General features: G+C 36.4%; 1 protein-coding gene across 1 annotated transcript in view; it reads right to left on the minus strand.

Annotated features, from left to right (window-relative positions):
• Positions 1–5,068: 5,068 nt before the first annotated feature.
• SLC30A4 (solute carrier family 30 (zinc transporter), member 4) overlaps positions 5,069–23,169 on the minus strand; it is a 30,339-nt gene continuing 12,238 nt past the window's right edge. The window contains exons 4-8 of the mRNA XM_010847756.1: positions 13,534–13,687; positions 11,883–12,084; positions 10,952–11,057; positions 10,056–10,190; positions 5,069–9,439 (exon numbers count right to left, since the gene is read on the minus strand). Of these exons, the coding sequence (XP_010846058.1) occupies positions 9,285–9,439; positions 10,056–10,190; positions 10,952–11,057; positions 11,883–12,084; positions 13,534–13,687 (752 nt within the window). The 3' untranslated portion in view covers positions 5,069–9,284. The remainder of the gene's footprint in view (positions 9,440–10,055; positions 10,191–10,951; positions 11,058–11,882; positions 12,085–13,533; positions 13,688–23,169) is intronic.

Raw genomic sequence — 23,169 nt, forward strand, 5'->3', positions numbered from 1 at the left:
AGTTTCCAACTGGGGGAACATTTATGCAGCCCTCCGGTGTCTCTAATGCTGGAAATTGAAAGAGCAGACCTAGGTCTCACCCAGGGGGCTTGTGGGTAATCAGACAGTGGTGGCTTTCCAGGGTGATGGCGACAGAATGAGGGAGGGGAGCACAGAGGTGTGTGTGTGTTAGTTGCTCAGTCATATCTGACTTTGTGCGATCGAATGGACTGTAGCCTGCCAGCCTCCTCTGTCCATGGAATTCTCCAGGCAAGAATACTGAAGTGGGTTGCCATTTCCTTTGTCAGGGGATCTTCCTGACCCAGAGATCAAACCCAGGTCTCTTGTATTGCAAGCAAATTCTTTATTGTCTGAGCCACCAAAGAAGCCTAGAGAAGGGGCTCCTAATAGGGAAGGCAAGGAAAGCTTCTTGAAAGAGATAATGCCTGAGGAGTCTTAAAGGATGAGTTGATTTTTGTGAGGTAAACAACTTGAGGAAAAGGTCTTCCAGATAAAGGAGACGAAGGAGCAGAGGATAAGAAAGTCTGTCTTGTTCTGGGTTTGCAAGATGCAATGCTCAGCTTTTTTTTTTAAGTCTGCATTTGTGAAGAAATTAACCTGCAGTAGTTAGGATAGCCGATATTCGAGTTTTGTGTGTTCTTAAGACTTTGATTATGTTGGTCATTTAATTCTTGTAAAAGTCACATTAAGTAGAGACACTTATTATCCCCATTCTGCAGGTGGGGAATCTGAGGCACAGAAGTTCAGTGATTTTCCCCCATTCTTCTGGAGAACCAGGATGGTAACCTAAACCGTTTGAGAGACTTTGCCTCTGTGCGAGCTCACAATGAGAGCATCTGTTTGGTTTGGAGCTACCTAGTAACTATCCCAGGGATGGGGGAGTCTATGGGGTTGCACAGAGTCAGACACCACTGAAGCGACTTAGCAGCAGCAGCAACAGTAACTAACTCGGATAACAACCAGATTTTACCCACTCCCAAGCAAGATGAGATCAACTTTAGCTGATAATTCCATGACTTGTGGGAAGTTCATTCTCTTCTTGAAAATTTCTATGAATTACCAGAGGCTTGTGTTTTGTTTTGTTTCCTGTGGGTTCACATTCTCTATGCAGCATTTCTGAGCTGTTTCTTTGTCTCTATCCCGTCTTGGTGAAGGCCAATTGGTGGGTACAGCCCCTTCTTAATTTAACCCCTTCCTCCCCCACCCAAACCATGCATGAATTAAGATTTGGGGGGGCTGCTGTGACCAATAGATGCCATGGTATGTTGACTGTAACATGGAGTTCCCTCCCCTTCCCGCCTCACAAGCAAGACCAACTGTGGGCTGGGAAATGCAGTGTCCTGACCTTAAAAGGAATGGCTGGCTGCAGGCCAGGAGGCGTCCAAGGCCTGTGGCCTGGATCCCAGCCCTTCCCAGTCATGGCCTTGAGGGCTGAGGAATAAGGAGAGGAAGGGCCAGGGAAGGGGATGTGCTGGGACCCGATTCAGTGCCATCCTGGTACCTCAGAACACAGGAACTCAATTAACAAATGGTAAACTTTTGGCTGCTTTCTTGCTAATCATGCAAGTAATTATATAAGGTTGAACGTTCCCTAAACTATTATACTTCTCTTACTTTATACACCTATTATCTAAAACCTGGTTGTGATTTTAACTGCATTAGTTTATATTGCATCCCTTTTGTATTACATGTTTACATGTTTTTGTACTACACGTGTATAACTATATTCAGGAGTCATCTGTGATTTCTATTCCTGAATTACTGCTCTACCTATGGGACTTTGGGCAAGTCACTTAATTTTTTCTGATCTCAGTTTCTTCACTTGCAAAATGAAGATTATAATTATCTTCAGAGGACCATCATGAGGATTAAATAATACATAAAAAAGTGCATGGTACAGTGTCTGAAGGGCAGTAATGGATCAGTACATGTTAGTAATCATTGCTTCCCCCATCAACCAAGAGCTGACTGTAGTTTGGCTGATGTAGGGGAGGTAGGATGGCAGTAAGCAGTCACTAATTGGAAGGATTTTGTGTTTTTACCCAAAGGATGGATTTCATCCTACAGTTTTTCAAGCCACTTCTAGTGGGAGTGGGATCTATCTGTAGGGGTGACAGTATAACCCAACATGCTCTCCAAAAACATAATAGAGTTTAATTTCCTGTTTAATTTTAAAAATACATAGGAGTTTCATGCTCTATTCCATAACGTGTTCAGTGGTATGAAGGTGGCCTTCAAAGAGCAATATTTAATTGAATGATTATAAAATCAGTATCTGGAAGGAGTCTCAACCTATTCTAGAAAAAGAAAATTTCCAACCAATAGAACCAACTTTGTGAGATGTCCTGATTTCAGTACCATGTAATCTTAAATTCAAGACTGCTTCTAAGATCAAAAATACATATCAATGATTAAAACACTCTACATTCTGTAATACTTTGTCTTAGGGATTAAAAAAATAATAACCTGGGCTTTGGAAAATGTTCTTACACAAAAAAGCAAAGAGAGGATGGAATATGCTTATGTTCTGAAAATACTGAAACTTTAGTCAAGCTGTAACTGATTAAAAAACCTGTTGGAACTAGGATTTGCCTTGGAGCCTTCACAGCTGAATATGATAGATTAGTGAATGGAAGTCCAGGAAACTCTTACCTTCAGCCCAGTTTTGAAGTTCAAGGCCAAACATTCAATGTAATCACTGTTCAGAGGTAAATATATCCCTGTTAGCTTTATGCTGTTAGCAAGTTTCTTCTGGAAAGGATATAGGGGAATGGTGATAGGAGAAGGTGCAGACAGACTGACTTTCCTCAGTCCTAGGAAAGTCAAGGGAACAGTCTTGCTCTAAGGCTAGCCTTGCTTCATGAGGTCTGTAAAAGTTTCCTATTTAAAAAAATCCCAGCTATTCCCAGCAACACAGTTGTTGAGGAACTAGCCTACTGTGTTCCCCCTTTCCTTGGCAAAGTAATAAAGCTACTTTCTTTCTTTTTCAAAAACAACAACAACAACAAAACCCCTATACTCTTAACAAGAAATACCTCAATATATTTTGGAGAAAAATCTACCCATACACATCTTCTCCATACTTTCAGCATTTTGTTAAAATGAACAAAAGTATTAAAAAACAAAACAAAAAAACCCACCACCACCACAACCCACAAACCAATGTGCAAAAACTGGGAAGTGAAACATAGACAATAGGAATTTAAAAGTCAAACCAGAACAAGTCTTTGAAAAGTCCAGGACAGGATACAAGGAAGCTATTTGGTAACTTACAAAGTATCATCTTCATGTTTGGTAATACACACAGGCCAAATTTACAGTTTATGTCCTGTAAAAGTCACATGAGAGCCTGAAACCAGAATGCTGCTTGAAAATGATGAGCTCATTGGTGATACTTCACTGAACCTTACAATTTTAGGAGGTTTAAACATCTTATCTCCATGATTCCTGAAGAGATATTTAGTCATAGGCTTCATACTTTTTATATATGCTTCATTTATTTCACAGCTTATAGCAATTATAGTAGATCATAGTTGGAACTGAAATATAACCCCAAAATATTATTCTAATATATTAAGTAAGGCTGAAAGTTTAGCATAAACAAGTTTATAAGATCGGTACCCCAAATTAGGATTAATATATGACATGAACCCCCAAAATAAAACATCAAAAAAATAGAAATAGACCAAAGAGTATGTCACAGAGTATGTAACAGGTAAGTGCTTACTGATATATCTAAAACTGTATTATTATTTTCAAAAATAGTTGTCTTTTACTAGCTGGGTACCTGAAAAACTTTAAAGAACATACTCTTTTAAAAGCCTTATAAGCAATTTTCAATTCACTTAGCAGATCAAATGTTATCTTTTGGTTTGCGAACTCCCAGTTGGCACCAACTATGGAAGGTATTCAACATGTATATATTTTTATTTCATTCATTTTTTTTGGTCATAACTTATGTGAAAATTAAAAAATTCAGGTGAATAAGCTTTATGCTGAAAAATATTCTTAAATGGTGCTGGTGATCATGGTGCTGTAGAAAATGGCTTTGCTGCTGAACATTATGTATAACATGGTAATTGAAATCTTGCTACCCTTTCTCTATATTTTGGCCCCAGACTCCAAGGGGGATAAAGAAAAGAAAAATGATAAAGGGAGGAGAAGACCTTTTGGTGACTCAGTTAGCTGTCAGACCAACCAATCACAGGAACTTCCAAGCGGGCTCTGTTGAGAGCTTGCTGCATCCATTTATGCTGTTATGGTCCTGAAATGGTACAACAGAGCACACCAGAGGCCAGCAAACTTTTTCTATGAAGGGACAAGCAGTAAATATATTTGTCACGACTACTCAATTCTGCCACTGTAGCATGAGTGCAGTTGTGGTTGAATGAGTGTGGCTGTGTTCAAGTAACTTTATTTACAGATGCTGAAATTTACCTTATGTAATTTTCACATCATGAAATATTATTATGATTTTTTAACATTAAAAGATGAGAAAACCACCCTCAGAAACTTAGGCCATACAAACAGATTGTGGCAGATGGGCCAGTGAGGTATGGTGTCTGAGCCCTGGTCTGAAACGGTTGGAGGTCCTTGGGGCACTAAGCTCACACTTTCCGATGGGCCTCACCAAACTCACTCCCACAGCAGCTTCTTTCTTTCCTTTCTGCCATTGTTGCTGGGCTGCAGGGACATCAAAAGGGGCTCATATGGGAATTCCCTGGAGGTCCAGTGGTTAGGGCACCCCACTCCCACTGCAGGGGTCCAGGTTCATCCCTGGTTGGGGGAACTAATATCCTGCATGTAGCATGGCCAAAAAAAAATTTTTTTAAGAAGTGACGGATATAAAAAGATAAAGGTTATTTCAATCTCTCTTTTATCCTCTCTGGAAGATTTTCTTCAGGTTTATTTCTTAAACATCTAAGAGGCCATTAAATTGGAGATTCTAAAACTAAATAGCTTAAAGTCTATTTTCCAATGCTTTTCTATGAAGATTACATTTTGAGGCCTATTATGATTATTTATTCAATTTTAAATACATAGAAATTTAAGGCACTGTACACTTTCATTTTTTTAATAAACCACATGGCAAAACAATACTTTAATAAATGTATAGGAAATTACAATTTGAAGATTGCAAATTCAGTACATATACATATACTATAGTTTGATTTTAAATTACAAGGACAGACTCCAGCTTCAAAATCTTTCTAAAATCAATCATTATGCAAAATACCTGGTTTCTGAAAGCGTATATGGGAAAGTATATACAATTTCTTAAAGTGTGATATGGCTTACTTATTAACATGTATTTATTTAGAGAAGCATAAGCTTTCCAAATATACATTATCTTTCAGGTGCAAAGCTGACATACTGGCACATTTCAATTTTGTTGCAGTTATTTCAGAATATACTTAATTGCAACATTTAAATTGACACTGTCATAGGTTTAACTGGGAAAGTCTTCTTAAGTGTTTTCCAATCTTACCAAAAATTAGAAAATGTTTGTTGGTCATCACAATATGACTAGAAGAATGGGTTAAATCTTTTGAAAGTGAGAATTCAATGACTGGCTGGCTGGAATGTGTAACGGAGGGGCACACACACAATTTAACACTGAGGACTTCCCACGATGGTTCTTCTCCACAATCTGTGTGCTCTTACTGGCATCACAAGCAATATCCCTGGCTAGCAATCTGTAACATAAATGTGAAGCCCTGTCTGGTGAGATTCACAGGACAGATCTGTAGCTACGGTTTGCAAATGATATCGTGGTTAGAGAGACATTAGGCATAATCAACAGTTTGGGGATCAAGCTGGCCTCCCCTCAACAGAGGATCCTGCAAAGTGTCACTCTGCATTTGTGACTAACAATACCCAACTGGTTCCTAAGTGAAGCTTGATTCAAAGACAAACTGAACCTGATGAACTAGTCTTGTGAACACATTCTGTAACTTTAAATTTACTCTATGTAAGGCAGAGGCAACAGCAAAAGTGTCTAAAACCTTATTCCAAAGGGGCTCAAATTCTATATAAGAACACCTTATTTCGTTGAACCAACTGAAGAAAACACATTTAGCTAATTGTGCTTGTTTCAGAAGTGAACACTTCTCTGTGGTAAGAGTGGTTATTTGAATCTTAGCAGTGATCCTGGCTTGTGATTGTGCAGTGCATCTAGTTCTACCACGCTTACCATAAAGCTCAGCGTGCAGAGAAATTTGGATCAGGAACAATCAGCAGCTTAAACAAAGGTTCTACCTTACCCAGAAACACACTTATAAGTGCTGCTTTGTCTCTGAAGGATGGTTTTTCCTCATATTAAAATGAAAGGGAAGCTCACATATCTGATCCTGCCTGTGTCTATTCTGGGAAAATTCTACTGAAGACAAACACTCAGTGAGGACACCTGAGCTCAAGAGGTAGAACCAGAACACTGAGACTCCTAAGAGCAGGAAACTAGTTTTAGAAAATGGGAATGAAGCACCTGAAGTGGAAAACAGTAAAATAAGAAATCTAGTGATTTGGCAAACAATACTGATGGGAGCTGCAAGCTGTGAAAATCCTGGCTCACATTACACAGGGAATAGCTAATGGAAAATGTATGGAGGAATTTCGTCGCTTCTGGTTCTGCATTTCAAAGCCCTCTGAAATATGCTTTATGCAACTATATTCCCCGTTTTATATTTCTAAAGCAGCATGGTCGTTAATGAAACAATAGGCCATAAAAGTCAAAATGCTGCATCCGGTCAGAGCTGTGAAACACAGGTTATACACATAAGTAATTCTGATTATTTGCAAATGATAACCAAAATACACCTCACTGAAGAATTGCCCAGTTTTTATGTTGTGATCTGTTTTCCTTATGCAAAATTAATAATGCTAGGTGTTTATACAAACAGCCACTGCCTTTGCTGGACAATGGAGAGCCCTTTTTGAGAGCTGGCTGAGGAGTCTAACTAGGGGCTGTAACTAGGCGGGGGAAGGACAGACCAACTGTGCAATTCCTGGTCATATCTGCTAAGTTCACATCCTTCTCTGCAGGTCTTATAAGTTAGAAGTTAAATCTATCAATCCTCAAATCTTACACTCCCAGTGAAGTACCAGTACAAAGTCTATAGTCCTTGCTACAAAAAGGAAAGCATAGGAAAACTTCATGTGTTTCTCATTTTAAGGAGAACACTATAAGATTTACAAAAGTTTTTGGTCTTTCTGCGTTTTACAAAAGGATCCTTTCAATCCTCAAATGTATTTCAGACTGTTTCATCAAGTAACTTTCCAAGGAATGGGTTATTTATGAAAAGTCAGATATAGCTATTTAAGATAAAGGAAAATTTATAAGAAACAAGCTGGGTAGCTATGAGGAACAATTTGCAAATACGGGGAAACTATTAGCATAATTAATGCATATTCTTTTTCCTTCTCTTGCTAAGTGCTCAAAGTCTACAAGTGCCCAAATGTCCACTGAAATGCCTCCCATTTATTCTTACTTGCCCTCTGTATTTTAATTTTATATTTATTTTGATTTCAACAGCTTATGTGCTACTGAAATTTTTGAAAAAGTCAAATCATTATTTTAAATAGATTCACAGTAAGAATCTCATAAAGTTAATATTTAACAAACACGAGGTTTTATTACAAACCATTAATCCTCATCAACCCTTTTTTGGGGTAAATCCAGGTTTTGTCTTAGGTTTATTACATAGTGAGGTATTTGGCAGAAAGATAAAGCATGTGTCCTGTTCATTTATATCAGGAGTCATCTGCATGCCCATCTAGGATTTCAGTTCACAACTTGCTTGGTACACTGCTGCTCTACTCTGATTCTGAGGAGTCAAAGGACCGTATCTGTTCTTGGTATAAGAAACTGTTCTTCTTGAAAATGGATTTCTAACATGCATAAAGATAATCTCAAAACCAACAGTTGCAAAATGAAACATGAATATTCACAGCTGCCTCTTTAACACAATTGTTACCAATTAGTTGCCTCTGCTCTGAAAACTTTTATGCTTAGCCTCCCCACAACAGATTTAATGTCCATCCCCATTCCCCTGCTTCAAAACATAAGAACACACAAGGTCAAAAACCCTTGAAAATTTTGTCTTCTCAGAGTAATATCTTCCCCCAATCCCTCTGGGCATTTCTGTTATGATATTATTATTGGAAAAACTTCAAAGTTATACCCTAGGATTTCTGGAGTCCGTGGAGAATCCCTAACCCGTGTCATTGATCTGAAATTATTCCTGGAGGAAGGTGGTTGGTCTACAGGAGAGGTGGAGGGCACACTGAAACTTAGTTGCCCAGAGTTCTACCCTGAAAGGGCTCCCACAGGTTAACTGGCATGGAAGCAGGAAGGAAGGTACCAAGCAACTTCCTGTACAAAAGGCAAGGCAGTTTTTAAAAGGACAGAGGGTCACTGTTTACCTTCTGTGGTCTCTTGCTGTTCTTAAAATAATTCCATGAACAAGTGATTTCAGGAAGACTTAAATCTGAAACCCCACACCCCATTCTCACTCCGTTTTTTTTTTTCAAAGTATCATATTATAATTTGAGTTTATGATTCACTTCTGCTATTCAGAATAACACAGAAAATATCTCCTAAACAATTTAGTATCAGTGGCCACAATAGGTAAATATTTGATTCTGATAAGATTACAAATAACCAAAAATGCTAACTTTGAGATACAAAACCCTGTACTATCTGGAAAAAGTTGATTACAAATTATAACAATAAGATTCAAACTTATTTGTGAAATAAAACATTTCTGAAACTCTAGGAATACATGCTTATTCCACTCTCTGGATAATTAGTAGTACTTTGAGAAATAATTTTGGTAAAAAGAGAGGTGGGTGTCAAATTCAAGAAGCTGGGTTCAAGATTACATAATAAAAAAAAATCAGTTTTCCAGCACTGGCTTGATATAAAAATGGTCTTTAAAAAGGATTTTTAAATGCAAATACTGAATTCTTGATGCTTTCTTTAAGACATGTACTGTCATAATTAGTGAAGTACGGTCTTGGATTGTCTTCTGTGAGGTATCTGTAGAGTCATGTCTCATTCTGTAAACAGTGTTTTAGAAACATCTTCATATGAGAATCATGGTGAAGTCTCATTTTACCATTAAACAGAAACTAGCACTGGCAGGCTGGAGTGTCTGTTTTGAGAGACCGGTGCTTGATAGTGACATAGCTGTCAGGGATTCCATTTCTCACTCAGGTGTGCATTTATTGCTCTCACATCTGTGACTGCAGGATAAATAAGGCAGCAGTCTCTCATATATACACAGTTAGGAACTGGAACTCTGACAGTTTGCACAAGTTCTGTTCACTTCTTGCCTGTAACTCTGAAGCTGAATAGTACATTTATACATGCCAAACGTGTTCAATAATAAATGCTTTGCTTTGGACTGTACTTCCTCCCATTTAGATGAACTTCCAGGAACTGCAATATCAAGAAAATATCATTACTATTCACTGCACACTGTTACATTATTAGTGAACAAGACAAAGGGCAAAAAAACAATCATACTATTCTGTGTACATGTTTTTATTAGTTTGAGTTCTACCCTCTTGAAGCTATTCTGTTAGAGAAGTGTTTCAGTTCACAAAGCCAGAACGACTTCTTCTTATTCCAATTTCTCTAGTGCACTCTTGCATAGAGAAAGAACACTAGACATCAATTACAAGTCTTTCATCTTTTGTAGTCTTTTTAAAAAAGCCATAAGCATGTATTATTTTGATAAAAAATAAAAAGCATCAATCTGTGAAATGTTTAAATAAAAACATAGAGTCTAGCTTTTTCTATATAGAAAGAACATATAAATATACTTTATGCCTTTAATCTGAAGGCAAAAAATCTATCTGTAATATCTCATCAGAGAGAAAATGACCGCTCTGCTATCATTATATTGACTTGCAACTCACCTTTTGAAGAGCTTCACCCTTCCCTTAAAATAAATCTTTCCAGCAGAAAAGTCTTCCTATTTACTCCTAAGGACGGTTGTTTAATTCTAAAGATAGAAGTCCACCAACCCCAGCATTTACCGTCAGCAACATACTTAGCTGTATGTGTACTATGGCAGTAGGTTTTCCTGAAGTGAGAGACCAGATATTTAAATCTTCCACTGAATGTACATCTTCTATTTTCATCAAAGCTTCTTTGATATAGTCTACATTCAAATGGCTTGGTACACCTATTCAGAATGGATCATTTATAAATAAAGGCTATTTTAAGAAAAAAGTTATATATTACTAATATGACATTGTTTAAGAAAAGAAACCAAATGGGTTTACCTAATTCAGTTTAAATTAGTACTTTAAACTACATTAAAACTTTGAGATAAACTATGCATATATATAGCAGGATATACACGAGAGGTTAATAAATACTTAAAAAAATGCTCACCAAAAAGAAATGTCAACCAAATCAGAATACTTTAATAAATAAGCTAGGATAGACGAAAAAGGAATATACAATGATGATAAACCTACTTTGAGAACTCACAGTTACATGCTTATACTTAGTATCAGTAAGGCAGGAATGTTGGAAATTGAATAGCAAGTTAAATGGGAATTACAGACTTAATACATGAATTACTAAACATAACTACATTAAGAATCATGAGCTGCATTCTTGTCCTAGCTCCACAGTTTATTAGCAGCATGACCTTAATGAAGTTATGTTACCCCACTGTGCCACAGTTTTGTTGCTGGTAAATGGGGATAATAATGTCTGCCTTGCCTACCTTTCTTGGCTATTATAAAGATCAAATGGGTAATAGATGGGAGAGTGCATTGACTCTTGAATGTTTTTTCATGTAAGGTGGTATTATAGACTAATAAGTATTAGTAAAAGGAAAGACATGACTCCTACCCTAGAGAATCCCTCCCGCCAACAGCCCCAATCTGATTTAGGGAAATAATAAACTCACAATGGGGATACCAGAGAGCTTACCTTCTAGAATTATCACTACTGTGTCCCATATGATTCGAAAGGTTGTAAAAGCCACAAGTAATGAAAACACATATGTACAGATGGGATCAGCAATCCTGTATTCTGGCTGAAAAGAGACAAATCAAAAATATGTGATTAAATACAAACAGACATAAAACAAGTCTGAAAAGCAAAGCAAGGCATACTCTGTCCCTTCTTTAGCAGGACTGGAGCATATCTTTAGAACTTGGATATTGCCAGTCGAGAAATGTCTACTGTTCTTTGTGAAACCCATTTCCAGAAGTTTAGCCGTTTATTCAGCTGTTTTCCTCTGTGCCTCCTCTAAATCTTCCAGTCACAAGCCACAGACTATCAGAATTGAAAGGAGTTTCAGCAGCCATCCATCTGGTCTAAGCCCCTCATATTAAGGTGGAGGGAACTCAAGTTTAGAGCTGGGGGACTTGCTTAAGATCAAAGCATTACAGCCAGAGCCAACACCAGAACTCAGATCTCTGAATTTTCATTCCGGTATATATTCCAATACCTAGTAGTTGAGTGACAAAGCTTAAAACTGAGTTTTTCAGTGAAAGCACCACCAAAACCAATAGATAAGTTATTCCTTGAGGTGATACTATTCTGACTAGTGCTAATAAAAAAGCGATACTGATAGTTCAGGTATGTTTGCATAACGCAAAATGAATAGGACTGGCACTGGTGTCTAGCACACTGATAAAAGATAGTTGTGACCTTTAGTTTAGTTTTGTTTTTTGTTTTGGCCGAGCCGCACAGCGGCTTAGTTCCCCAAATCTTAGTTCCCCAAAAAGGGATTAAACCCATGCCGCCTACATTAGAAGCACAGAGTCTTAACCACTGGACTGCCAGAGAAGTCCAGTCATTTTTAATGTTGAAATTAAATAATATTTTCAAATCGAAGAATTAGTGATTATGTTACCTTGAATCGTATGATGTATGCAGCTATTAGCACACCAACACTCTGTACCAGATCCCCCAAGGCATGTACAAATGCAGCTCTCACTGCCAGGCTATCCTGCCCTTGGTTGTGTCCACATCTGGGACCTGTGGTAGGAGAATTTGAGGGCAGGGAGTGGGAATGGGCATGATGGTGACCAGATTGGTTCAACAGAAACCCCATTCTGTTAAGAATAAAAGAAAAGATTATTATTCTTTCTAATATTATTGATTAAAATATTTGTTACTAATCAGGCACTAATGAGGCAACATGAAACTCATTCATTTAATTAATATTTGAGCACCTATTATGTATCAGGTACTGTTCTAGGTGTTGGGGTCAAAATAGTGGTAAGGCAGACATATCCCCATGGAACTTATGTTCCAGGAGAGAGGGCAGAGAATTAACAAATAAATACATAATGTACTGGTTGACAATGTGAATGCTTTGAAGAAAAAGTAAAGCATGGCAAGGAGATGGAGAGTGATGGGGAGTGATGAGAAAAGGCCTCACTAGAATTCTGAGTAGAGACTTGAATGAAGTCAGGAAGCAAGTGGTGGTGGAAGAGTGTTCTAGGCAGAAGGACCACCAGGGCAAAGGCCCTAAGATGAAGATGTGCTCTATGTGCTTTAAAAAGCGAGACAGCCACTGTGGCTACAATAAAGTGACCAAGATGCTAGGAGGTGAGCTGGAGAGGTACATAGGATCTAACAAAGTGGCCATGGTAAAATGTTTTGATTTTACTCTAAGTATGAATGGAGGCCATTAGTACAGGGACTGGCAAACCAGGGTCTGTAGACCATAGTTGGCTCACTTCCTGTTTTATACATTTTTTTTCTTTTTCTTTTGCAAATAAAGTTTTATTGGAACACAGCCATGCTCATTTGTTTACATACTAAATGTGGGTGCTTCTGTTCTATAGCAGTAGAGCTGAGTATATATAAAAGAGGCTCTCAAAGCCTAACATATTTATTATCTGGTCCTTTTACAGAAAAAGTTTACTGAACCCTGGCCCAAATGATTAAGTAAGTATTAAAGATTTTTTAGTTTTTAGGAAAAAAGTTGGTAGTTAGAAAAACTTATTAAAATAAAAATACTATAAAAGTTATTTTTAAAACTTTGTCCTACTTAAATTCCTGATTGTTAGTCAAACTTCAGTATACCTGAGCAAACCCATGAGAAACTTATATAATTCCACAACAGTATTTTATTAACATTTAGAAGAAAAATTAATGTACTATAAAACTTCAAAATATATTAAAATATCACTGCACATTATTGAATGCATACACAATAGTCTCTAAGTTCACAGTACTTGAAAATATTAATGTGAACACAATACAGAGTGTGATACTATAATGGTAGATAGTGTCACTATAAATTTGTCCAAACTCATAGAATGAGTTTAACACCAAGAGTGAACCCTCATGTGAACTATGGATTCTGTGCAGTAATGATGTATCAATGTACAGCTCATGGCTTGTATTAACAAGTGTACCACTCTGGTGAGGGATGTCGATAAGGGGAGGCTATGCATGTGTTGGGATAGCGTACATATGAGAAGTGCTTGCAGTGAACCTAAAACTGCTTTAAAAAATAAAGCTTATTAAATTAAAAAAAAAATACAGCTTACATCACGTTAACTGCAACTCCAATAGCTGCAGTAATGAGCATTATATCTCCATTTATTTCATATTTCATGTGGATAGTTCTTTGGACAGCTTCATAGAGGAGGAACCCCATTAGTATATACACCAACAGCACACTAATCATAGCTGATAGAACCTCTGGAAGGAAAAATATAAAAAATAAATATATTTGTAGAATGGTTATTATACTTCATACATACTAAATACTGTACAGTCTCTAGTTTATATATTCTTCCCTCTAAGGAGATAAAGGGATTATGTTATTTTTGTCATGTCATTTTTCTTATTTAAAAAATTGTTGTTTGCTTTGGATCCTCTATTAATTCATTCCCACCACTCCCCACCTCCTTCTCATCTCTTTAGGGTCAAATTATATATATTTACAAACAAAATGAAAAAAACTGAGAAAGAATTTGTAACATACTTGATTACAGACTAATTTCTCCATAGATGATATACTTACAAATCAATAAAAAAAGCAAACAACCCATAAGAAAAATGGGTAAAGGACACAAATAGTAATATACAGAAAAGAAACAGGTATCAAAGTCAACCATAATACAAGAAATTCAAATAATTCCTTTTGCCCCTTACTAAGTTGGCAAATGTTAAAAAGTTTAACAGCCATAGTTAGCAAAGATATACTGATAGAAGCATAAAATAAAGCTATCTTTTTGGAAAGCAGTTAGTAAAACTAATACAATTTTAAAATGCATATATTCCTTAATTCTAAAAGTCTATCCAATAGAAACACATCCATATGTATACAAAGACATCTACACAATTTTCTACTGTAGCTTAGCCTGTAGTATAAAAAAAGATCCAGAGACATCTTAAATGCCCATCAATAAGGAACTTAATGGATAAATTATGGTATATACATAATGGGAAGCCATAGTCATATATATAGGTATTTTTAATTGAAGTATAATTGATTTACAATATCATGTTAGTTTCAGTTGTACAGTACTGTGTGTGTGTATATATATATATATTCTTCAGATTTTCTTCTCTTATGCTCAGTCACTTTAGTTGTGTCTAACACTTAAGTTGTGTCTAACTCTTTGTGACCATAACCTGCCAGATTCCTCTGTCTATGGGATTCTCCTGGCAAGAATACTGGAGTGGGTTGCCATGCCCTCCTCCCAGGGATCTTCCCGACCCAGAGATGGAACCTCTGTCTCCTGCACTGCAGGCAGACCCTTTACCACTGAGCCACTGGGGAAACCCCAGTATAACAAATATTGAGTACAGTTCCCTGTGCTGTACAGTAGGTCCCTGTTGGTTTATTTATATTTTTTAAAAAAGGGGGAAAAAAGGGACTTCTCTGGTGATCCAGTGGTTAAGAATCCACCTTGCAATCCAGGGGGACATGGATTCGATCTCTGGATGGGGAACTAAGATCTCACATGCCTTGGAGCAACTAACTCCACACACAACTACTTAGCCCACGCGCCACAACTACTGAGCCCATGCACCACAACTAGAGAGTTTGTGTACCACAGTGAAAGATTCTGCATGTAGCAACAAAGACTTGACTCAGCCAAACAAATAAATATTTAACCAAATAAATAAAAAGAAAAAAAATCAGGCAAATTGATAATCACAAGAAAAGACTGACAAGAAAATGTTATACCTGGGAAGTGAGAGTGAGTGCTTGGGGAATTTATTTTTCTCTTTATTCTTTTTTGTAACACTTGAAAAATTTTAAGTTTTTACTATAAACACATTTGTCTTTAGACTAAAGAAAAACAAACCCATTTTTAAAGGCATGTAAGTATGCATGAATGCACTTTGACATAGGAATTCCTCTTCCAGGAATGATATACACACGCCAACTGAGCTGCACGCACACAAAATGAGGTATGTTAAGAATCTATTTATCAAATATTACATATAATAGCCAACAAGTGAAAACAATAAAAGAAGTGATTAGTAGGAGCCTTGTAGCATGGAATATTATGAATCTGAAAAAAGCGTTGAGCTCTTAATGTTTTAATAAGGAATCATCTCTGTGAAAAAAGAAAAGTACACAACAGTATATATGATACGTTAGCATTTGTGCCAAAAGAAAGAGAATATATAAATAATGATCTGTACATGCAAACTCTGGAAGAATATACAAAATACTGATAAAAACAGATTGTAAAGGAAATGGGTGGCTAGGAAACATGGATAATGTTCCACTATATATGCTTTACACCATGTGAGTAAGAAGTAAAAATCATTTTATATCTTAAAATTATTAATATAGTACAATATAAAGTACATTTAAAAATAATTATTATATAAAACTAGTGTTGACACTTAGAACAATAACAGAAAGAAAATATATAACATTTTTCTTAAGAAATCAAATATTAAACCTTTAAGTGTTATAAGTTAAAACAACCTGGAAAATTGTTATCTGGGTCAACTCATTGCTCAAAGGTCCCAGGCAGTTCCAGTATATTGGACTTTGATACATTTTTATTCCACCTCATAAATTGCAACACAGAAAACTATTTCTCCAAAGACATCTCATTAATGTAGCCAAAACTCTAAAATTCTGTGAATCAACAGATGTTAGAATAAGACAAAAAACATAACAACTCCTATTTAAAACTATGATTCACCTATTCCTGACATACTAATTATATCATACTTTAAAGGAGACACAGCAATAAGAAAGATAGAGAGAAAACCAGCTGAAATACACAAAGATAGGGAGAGACAACTATATCAAGTCTAGGCTCTAAGCCCCTTAAGGATATGACTACTTTACATTCCAGGTCACATTTACTGTAGCACTCAGCAGAAAGGCTGGCATGTAGTATGTACTCATGTATTTATGGATGGATCTGTAGAATGAAGTTAGTTAGTCTGAGTAAGGAAAAATAAAAGGGTATATATATACAATTAAGAAGGTTAAGCTAAATATGAACAATAGGTTATTTACTAAATCCCAACAAACAAGAATAGGTTAAAAGGAAAGAATTAAGCCAAATATAAGACTGAAAACACATAGAATTTCTTGTTAAGTTATAACTGCTGATGGCAAAACATACATATATAAATAATATAAAGAAAGAATAAATAACAAATTTTGAACTGTAAAATCTCAGGTACTAGTGGTTGGCTCCTCATTTGACTCATGAAGAAATAGAACTTTAATTCTCTTTAATATTGGTATTTAAAAAATACCAATCCTTCTCAAACTCTTCCAGAAAAAAAAAAAGAACTTTAATCATGTGTCCGGATTGAAGCTAGCTAACAGTTAGGACATCATAGTTTTAAGGGTACCTAAATCAAATTTTTAATATGAAATTATAAAGCAGTACATTTTGTAAAGATTAACAGTTATACAAGTTAATGACATAGAGATGTGATTGCTTATGAAGATCTAAAACCAGTAATTAAAAATTCTTTCAAAACACCTTGTAATTAGGTTGGCCATACTTTCCTGTTTTCCTAGATAGCCCCAATTTATGCCTGTTATCCTGTCATAATTACCAACAGTGTCCCATTTCACTCTCAAAAGTGTCTTTGTCTTTTGGATAATAAGATATATTGTGACCCTAGGAGGTCTTCCAGATAAAATACTGGATGCCCAGTTAAATCTGCACTTCAGATAAACAACCAATTTTTGCATGTAAGTATGTCCCATGCAATATTTCAGACATCTTGTCATCTGGAGAAAGAGCGAGAGAGCTTGCAAGCAAGTTAAAATGTGGCAACACCCAAATCTCAGTGATCATTTTCCTAAACACTGAGAATTATCTTTTTGTGAACTTTCAGACAAGGCAAAACCATATTCAAAATAAAGTAAAATGAAAGTCAAACTAAAGCATAACGTTCTTAACAAGGAGGATTCCCACCCTGAGAAGGCCTGAGGCCCTTGCAGCCGAAAACTCAGTTTTCCACCACACAATTTTCACCCACCTGAGTAGCACAGAGGACCCTAATGCCTGCCCATAGTTAAGAGTAATGGAATTCAGCTGATTCCTAGAAATTCCCAAAATGACATATTAGGATACTGTTACCAAAATGTGGCTTATTCAGTAATTAATAGGAATGTGCCTCATATTTAGTTTCCCTGGTGAAAAGCAAAGAATTCATCTGTTATTTTTTTATTCTAATGATCTGTCAAAATGTTTTCTAAACAGAGCACTGATCAAAAAAGAAACTAAATTTTGAGTATATTTTTAGGGCTGAAATTTATAATTGAGAAGTATAAGGCACAGGAACATATATAACTAAAATTTCTAATAGTAGATGTATGATCATTCTGATAAATGAACAAAAAGTTCTTTCACTGTGAATAAATTAAACTTTGGTGAAATATCATGAATAGACCTAATTACTGTTAAAAAATTTTTTGTAGTATTTTAAATATGATGGAATGCAGATAAATGCAGGCAAGATATTGTTTTCTCCCCCATTTGAGAGAGAAGGAAGCTTTCAATCAACAACCAAATTATGACTTGCTCCAATCTTCTCATTCTTGCCCTGTTGCCCTGGGTTGGTATTTGGTCACATAACATAAAGTTTTTCAAGATGAAAGGAGTATACAACATATGGATTTTTCATTTTCTAAAGGAGACTCAGGAACTTTCACAATTGAAACCCTAGTTTCTGTGAAAGTTACTATCCTATCTGTCTTAGATAAACTTGACAAAATGGAAATTTAGCATAAGTAAACTCTTGAAAGAGATTTTTATGGAAATTCTAGAAAATCTATTTTATAGTAGTTCTAACATAATTTGCTACTTTATTCTACACACAAATAATTGTATCACTCTACTTGGCTGAATGGTAGTTTTGGAGGATGGAGTAAGATGAATGAATATGTGTTCTGTAACACTCACTTGGGTCATTTCATTCAGCTGAAATTACAAATGCTTATTATGATCAATGATCTAGCAAAGACCAAAATATACCCTAAATTTCACATAGAGTGGATAAAGTTTTGATTCGAAAAGCTAATAAATAGTAAGAGCAAAAATTAAATGGAACAAAACACAGATGATTATCAAGTTTTGATAGTACTATAATAAAAATGTTTATTGTACATTTTAACACATCTGTAAATTGCCAAAGGGTTTCCCAGGTGGTACAGTGGTAAAGAACCCATCTGCCAATGCAGGAGATGCAAGAGATGCAGGTTTGATCCCTGGGTCAGGAAGATCCCCTGGAGTAGGAAATGGCAACCCACTCCAGTATTCTTGCTTGGAAAATTCCATGAACAGAGGAGCCTTGTGGGTTGCAGTCCATGGAGTCTCAAAAGAGGTGGATACAACTGGGTAACTGAGAGCACGTGCAAATAAATTGCCAAAACTAGAGGTTTTCAAGATTCATATGAAAAATACTGAGTCCTTCTCTGACATCCTCTGTTATTCTCCATCATACTACCTTATTCTTTCTCTTTACAGCATTTAATACAATTTATGATTATGTTTTGCTTGTGTATATATTTACTATTTCCCCACCCTATAATATTACTCATTCAACAGGAACTTTTGAGCACCTATTCAGTGAATGAGTAACAATCTACTTCAACTATGTAAACCACGCTCAACCCAAGCATATTTGCTTTTTTATGAGTGCTGCCCAGATGTTCTGGCCTGCCATAACCGTTATCTTTGCTATGATGCCAATGTCTGTGTCCCTTCAGGCATACACATTGTCTCTCTATTGACTCAAACTTAAATAGCAAACATTTAAAGTTCAGGTTTCAGAGGCCTAGAAAAAAGAATAGGGAAGGACAGTGGAGATATAGTCTCTTCCGTTTCCTTTTATGCTATTTTTCTTTTCTGCTGCTGCTGCTGCTAAGTCGCTTCAGTCGTGTCCGACTCTGTGCGACCCCATAGACGGCAGCCCACCAGGCTCCCCCTTCCCTGGGATTCTCCAGGCAAGAACACTGGAGTGAATGCATGAAAGTGAAAAGTGAAAGTGAAGTCTCTCAGTCGTGTCTGACTCTTAGCGACCCCATGGACTTCAGCCCACCAGGCTCCTCCATCCATGGGATTCTCCAGGCAAGAGTACTGGAGTAGGGTGCCACTGCCTTCTACATTCTTCTAAAAGCAGATAGGAAGGAAAAAGAAGGAAAAGCAGTGGGCTGTACTGGATTAGCCTAGAACTTCCAAACTAGTATTTTTATTTCATCTCATCCACAGGTGAGGATGAACTCAGGACAAAGACATCACATAGGATTTCAGGGGCCCATAGTTGCCACCAGGATACTAAAAGCTAAACTGCAAAGTCTGTATCTTTGGATCCTCTCACTTCCTACTCTAAATCACCTCCTGTTTTCTGCCTTTGTACCACTCCCTCTTCCCCACACCCACGGTGCCCAGTGCTCTCGAGTTGACTTTTGGCTATCCAGTATTGACTGATGTCTTATACCTGTCTCCGTAAAAACTCCCATTTCTAGCAGGTACCTATACTTTTCCTATATATGTTCATGTGATGCGAATTAACGCTTAAGGTATGAACATGACAAATACGCATAACTCTTGTCAGGGGTGGGAGGAAGTTGTTGAAATGAATCACCAGGGAGAAGAGATGGGTTTTTTTTTTTTTGGGGGGGGGCTGCATGTATGGGGGAAGAAATTTTTTTAGCTGAATACTTTCTGTTCCTTTAGTAACTATCAGGGGAAAAATAACAAACTATGTAGAATTAGCATTATAAGCATATACCTACCTCAGGACAACCATCATCTAGTGAGATCTGCACGGTCTCTGCTCAGTAGAATGACACACTGCTACAAAAGACCCTGCACTGTCACTTCCCAGCTAACCTAGGCTGAGACCTGCGTTACCAAAGTTAATCTTGCTTTTCATTTCAAATATAGACGACTCTGCTTATTACAGTCCTTTCCCATGGTCACTATCTTTATCTAATTCTTGCAGGCTCTTCAGCCCAAGAACTGGAAGAAAAGCCAAATAAATAAAGTCAACTACACTCATAATCCACAGAGAAGGATAAAAGCAGAAAGCTCCCCCTCCCCCGCCTTTGGAATAGCATGTCCCCTGAGACATAATGTGGGTCACAGTGTGACTTCATGAAGTTCTAAGTTTTATTAACGTCCAGAATAAGATGACATACCCACAGTCAAATAAATCCAGGCATTTAAAAATAACTCACATATCTTCTCACAAAAGACCTACCATTGTAACTCACTGAAATGTAAGAAAGAAAGAAAAAAAAGGAAAAGAAAAACCTGAATGATTTTATACAATCTGTGAGTTCACATGAAGGAAAGAAAGCATCAACAGAATGGAACTGACTCCTGCAACAGCCAGTTGGGCTTACCCCTCAGATCAGAAACTACCTCTCTTGCCTTGACTGAGAACGATTTTTGCTAAAAGAAACTTTGTTATACTGCCCCAAATGTTACTAAAGACCCGAGTTATAAAGCACATCTTTAAAAATTGTTAATCATGAGGGTGAATCATGTTACTTTTCTCCTACTACCTGGCTGAGATAGTTTTGCTAAGAAAATAAGAATTTTGATTGGGGTAGGGGGGAGGCAGGCGGTTTTGAAACATGAAACATTTTGAGAGATAAGAAAAGTCTGGATAAGATGATAAACTGGCAGATAGAAGAAGGAAGGAAAAGAAGGCGGACGCTAACTTTTAGTGAGAATTTACTCTGTGCCAGGTATCATGTTAGGAACTTATACTACCTTAACTCTGTCTTTTTATTTTTATTTTTTTTACAATTCTGCAATAGTACTATCATCCCTATTTTACAGTAGAAACCCATAGTTAAGTCAAGTCATTCTCCTAAAGGTCATACAGCTAGTGAAAGAGCAGATCTCAGACGTGGGATCAGCCCCTGACTAAGATAAGGAGAAGAAATTCCCTTCTGACTAGTTTCTTAATTAGTCTGAAGGACCTATAAGCCAGGCTACACAACTCAGCTCTGTTACTGACCAAATAAATTTTTAAAGTTTGTGAGTATAAACCTATTCAGAATTACAGACAAATGCTTTCAAGTCCCAAACAGTTTTATCCCAAAATTTAAAAAATTCTCCTACTCTCAGTTTGGAAGTCGGTTTAACTTGGAAAACAAATGATTTAAGGATCACTAGATTATCTGTTTCAGTTTTCATATCCATATTTACTCAGCTTTGACTATGTAACAATCTGATTAATGATACCTTATACAGCAGTTATTAGTGCCAGAGCCATAGACTTCCGTATTTTATGTTCTTGTCCCTAGACAATTCATGGTCTAGAAGGAGACATTGTCTCATAAAAATATCTATAAAAATGTGATAAATGCTATTAGACATGTATAAAGTGTTATGAGAAGACAAAAAGAAAATAAATTTAGGGTATGATACTACTAATATCTAACTCTTATCCATAGACATACACCTCTAGTATGCTGCCTTTGTGTAGGAAAGGGTTGCGGGGAGCAGCATATGAACATACATACATATTTTTTTTTCTTATACTTTCAAAAGGAAATGCTGGAAGGTCAGACAGAAAGTAATTAAAATGGTTGTTAATTAGGAGTAGGGCAGAAGGATGGGTTGGAGGGGACAGGATGAAAGCAGGCTTCTCTGAGTAAATTTTTTCTTTTAAAAATTAATTTTTGACTTCTGTGACAGTTTTATATGTATACAAAGTAAATCAACAAAGAAAAATCCAACTCCTATCACCCATGCCATCAAAGCAAAACAAAATTCAACAGCACAGTAACCAACCAGAAGTTTCTTAGGGGGAATTCCTTCCGAAACGTTCTTTAGGACCTGAATCCCCAAGTCTTGGTAGTCGGGAGGTCATTAAGAGGCACGCTCTCTAAATGCGTCCAATGTAAACATACCCTCCCCTAGAGAACTTAGATTACTTGTGAAGCTGTGGAATTTTATAGCACATGAGGACAGCCACTGCTTCAGTTTATAGCTTTGTTCAGTTCTACATACTTTTGTTGCCTTTTTAATCCTCCTCAGATCATCGTAAGTTTTTCTTTCATTACTTCAAAGAGCAGAATAAGTGAAATAAGTTCTTATCTATATATATCCTTGTAAGATTTTGGAATACAAAGAAGAAAAAGATCTCAAGAGGCCCTTCTAGTGTGAGGGTGTGATTCCCTTCTTAGCTCTGGAAAATACTCACCTATCTGTATCACAACAATCCTTTTCCTTCTATTTTTTAGATGACTTAAAAATTTTAGATAAAATTCAAATAACAAAATTTACCACTTTAACAATTTTGAAGTGGACAATTCAGTGAGTTTTCGTATATGCACAGGTTGTGCAACAAGTACCATTAATTCCAGAATATGCTCATCAGCCCCAAAAAGAAACCCTATAATCCTGAAGCAGTCACTCCTTTTTATTTTTTAAGTCTCTTTTTCTGAGGTTTTTAATAGTATACTTCAGACTTTCCAGATCATTCTTTTATAGTTTTAAACTTTTTCTTCCTATTTTTATTTATTTTTGTTCTGTATTCTGGGAGACTTTTTTCTTTTTTACTATTGTTTAAAATTTTTATTGTAGTTGATTTACAATGTTTGTAAATTTCTTCTGCAGAGCAAAGTGACTCAATTATATATATTCTTTTTCATATTCTTTTCTAGTATAGTTTCTCATAGGATATTGAGTATTGTTCCCTGTGCTATAGAGTAG

The sequence above is a fragment of the Bison bison genome, unplaced genomic scaffold (genome assembly GCF_000754665.1).
Source record: "Bison bison bison isolate TAMUID 2011002044 unplaced genomic scaffold, Bison_UMD1.0 scf7180017864254, whole genome shotgun sequence".
NCBI lineage: Eukaryota > Metazoa > Chordata > Mammalia > Artiodactyla > Bovidae > Bison > Bison bison.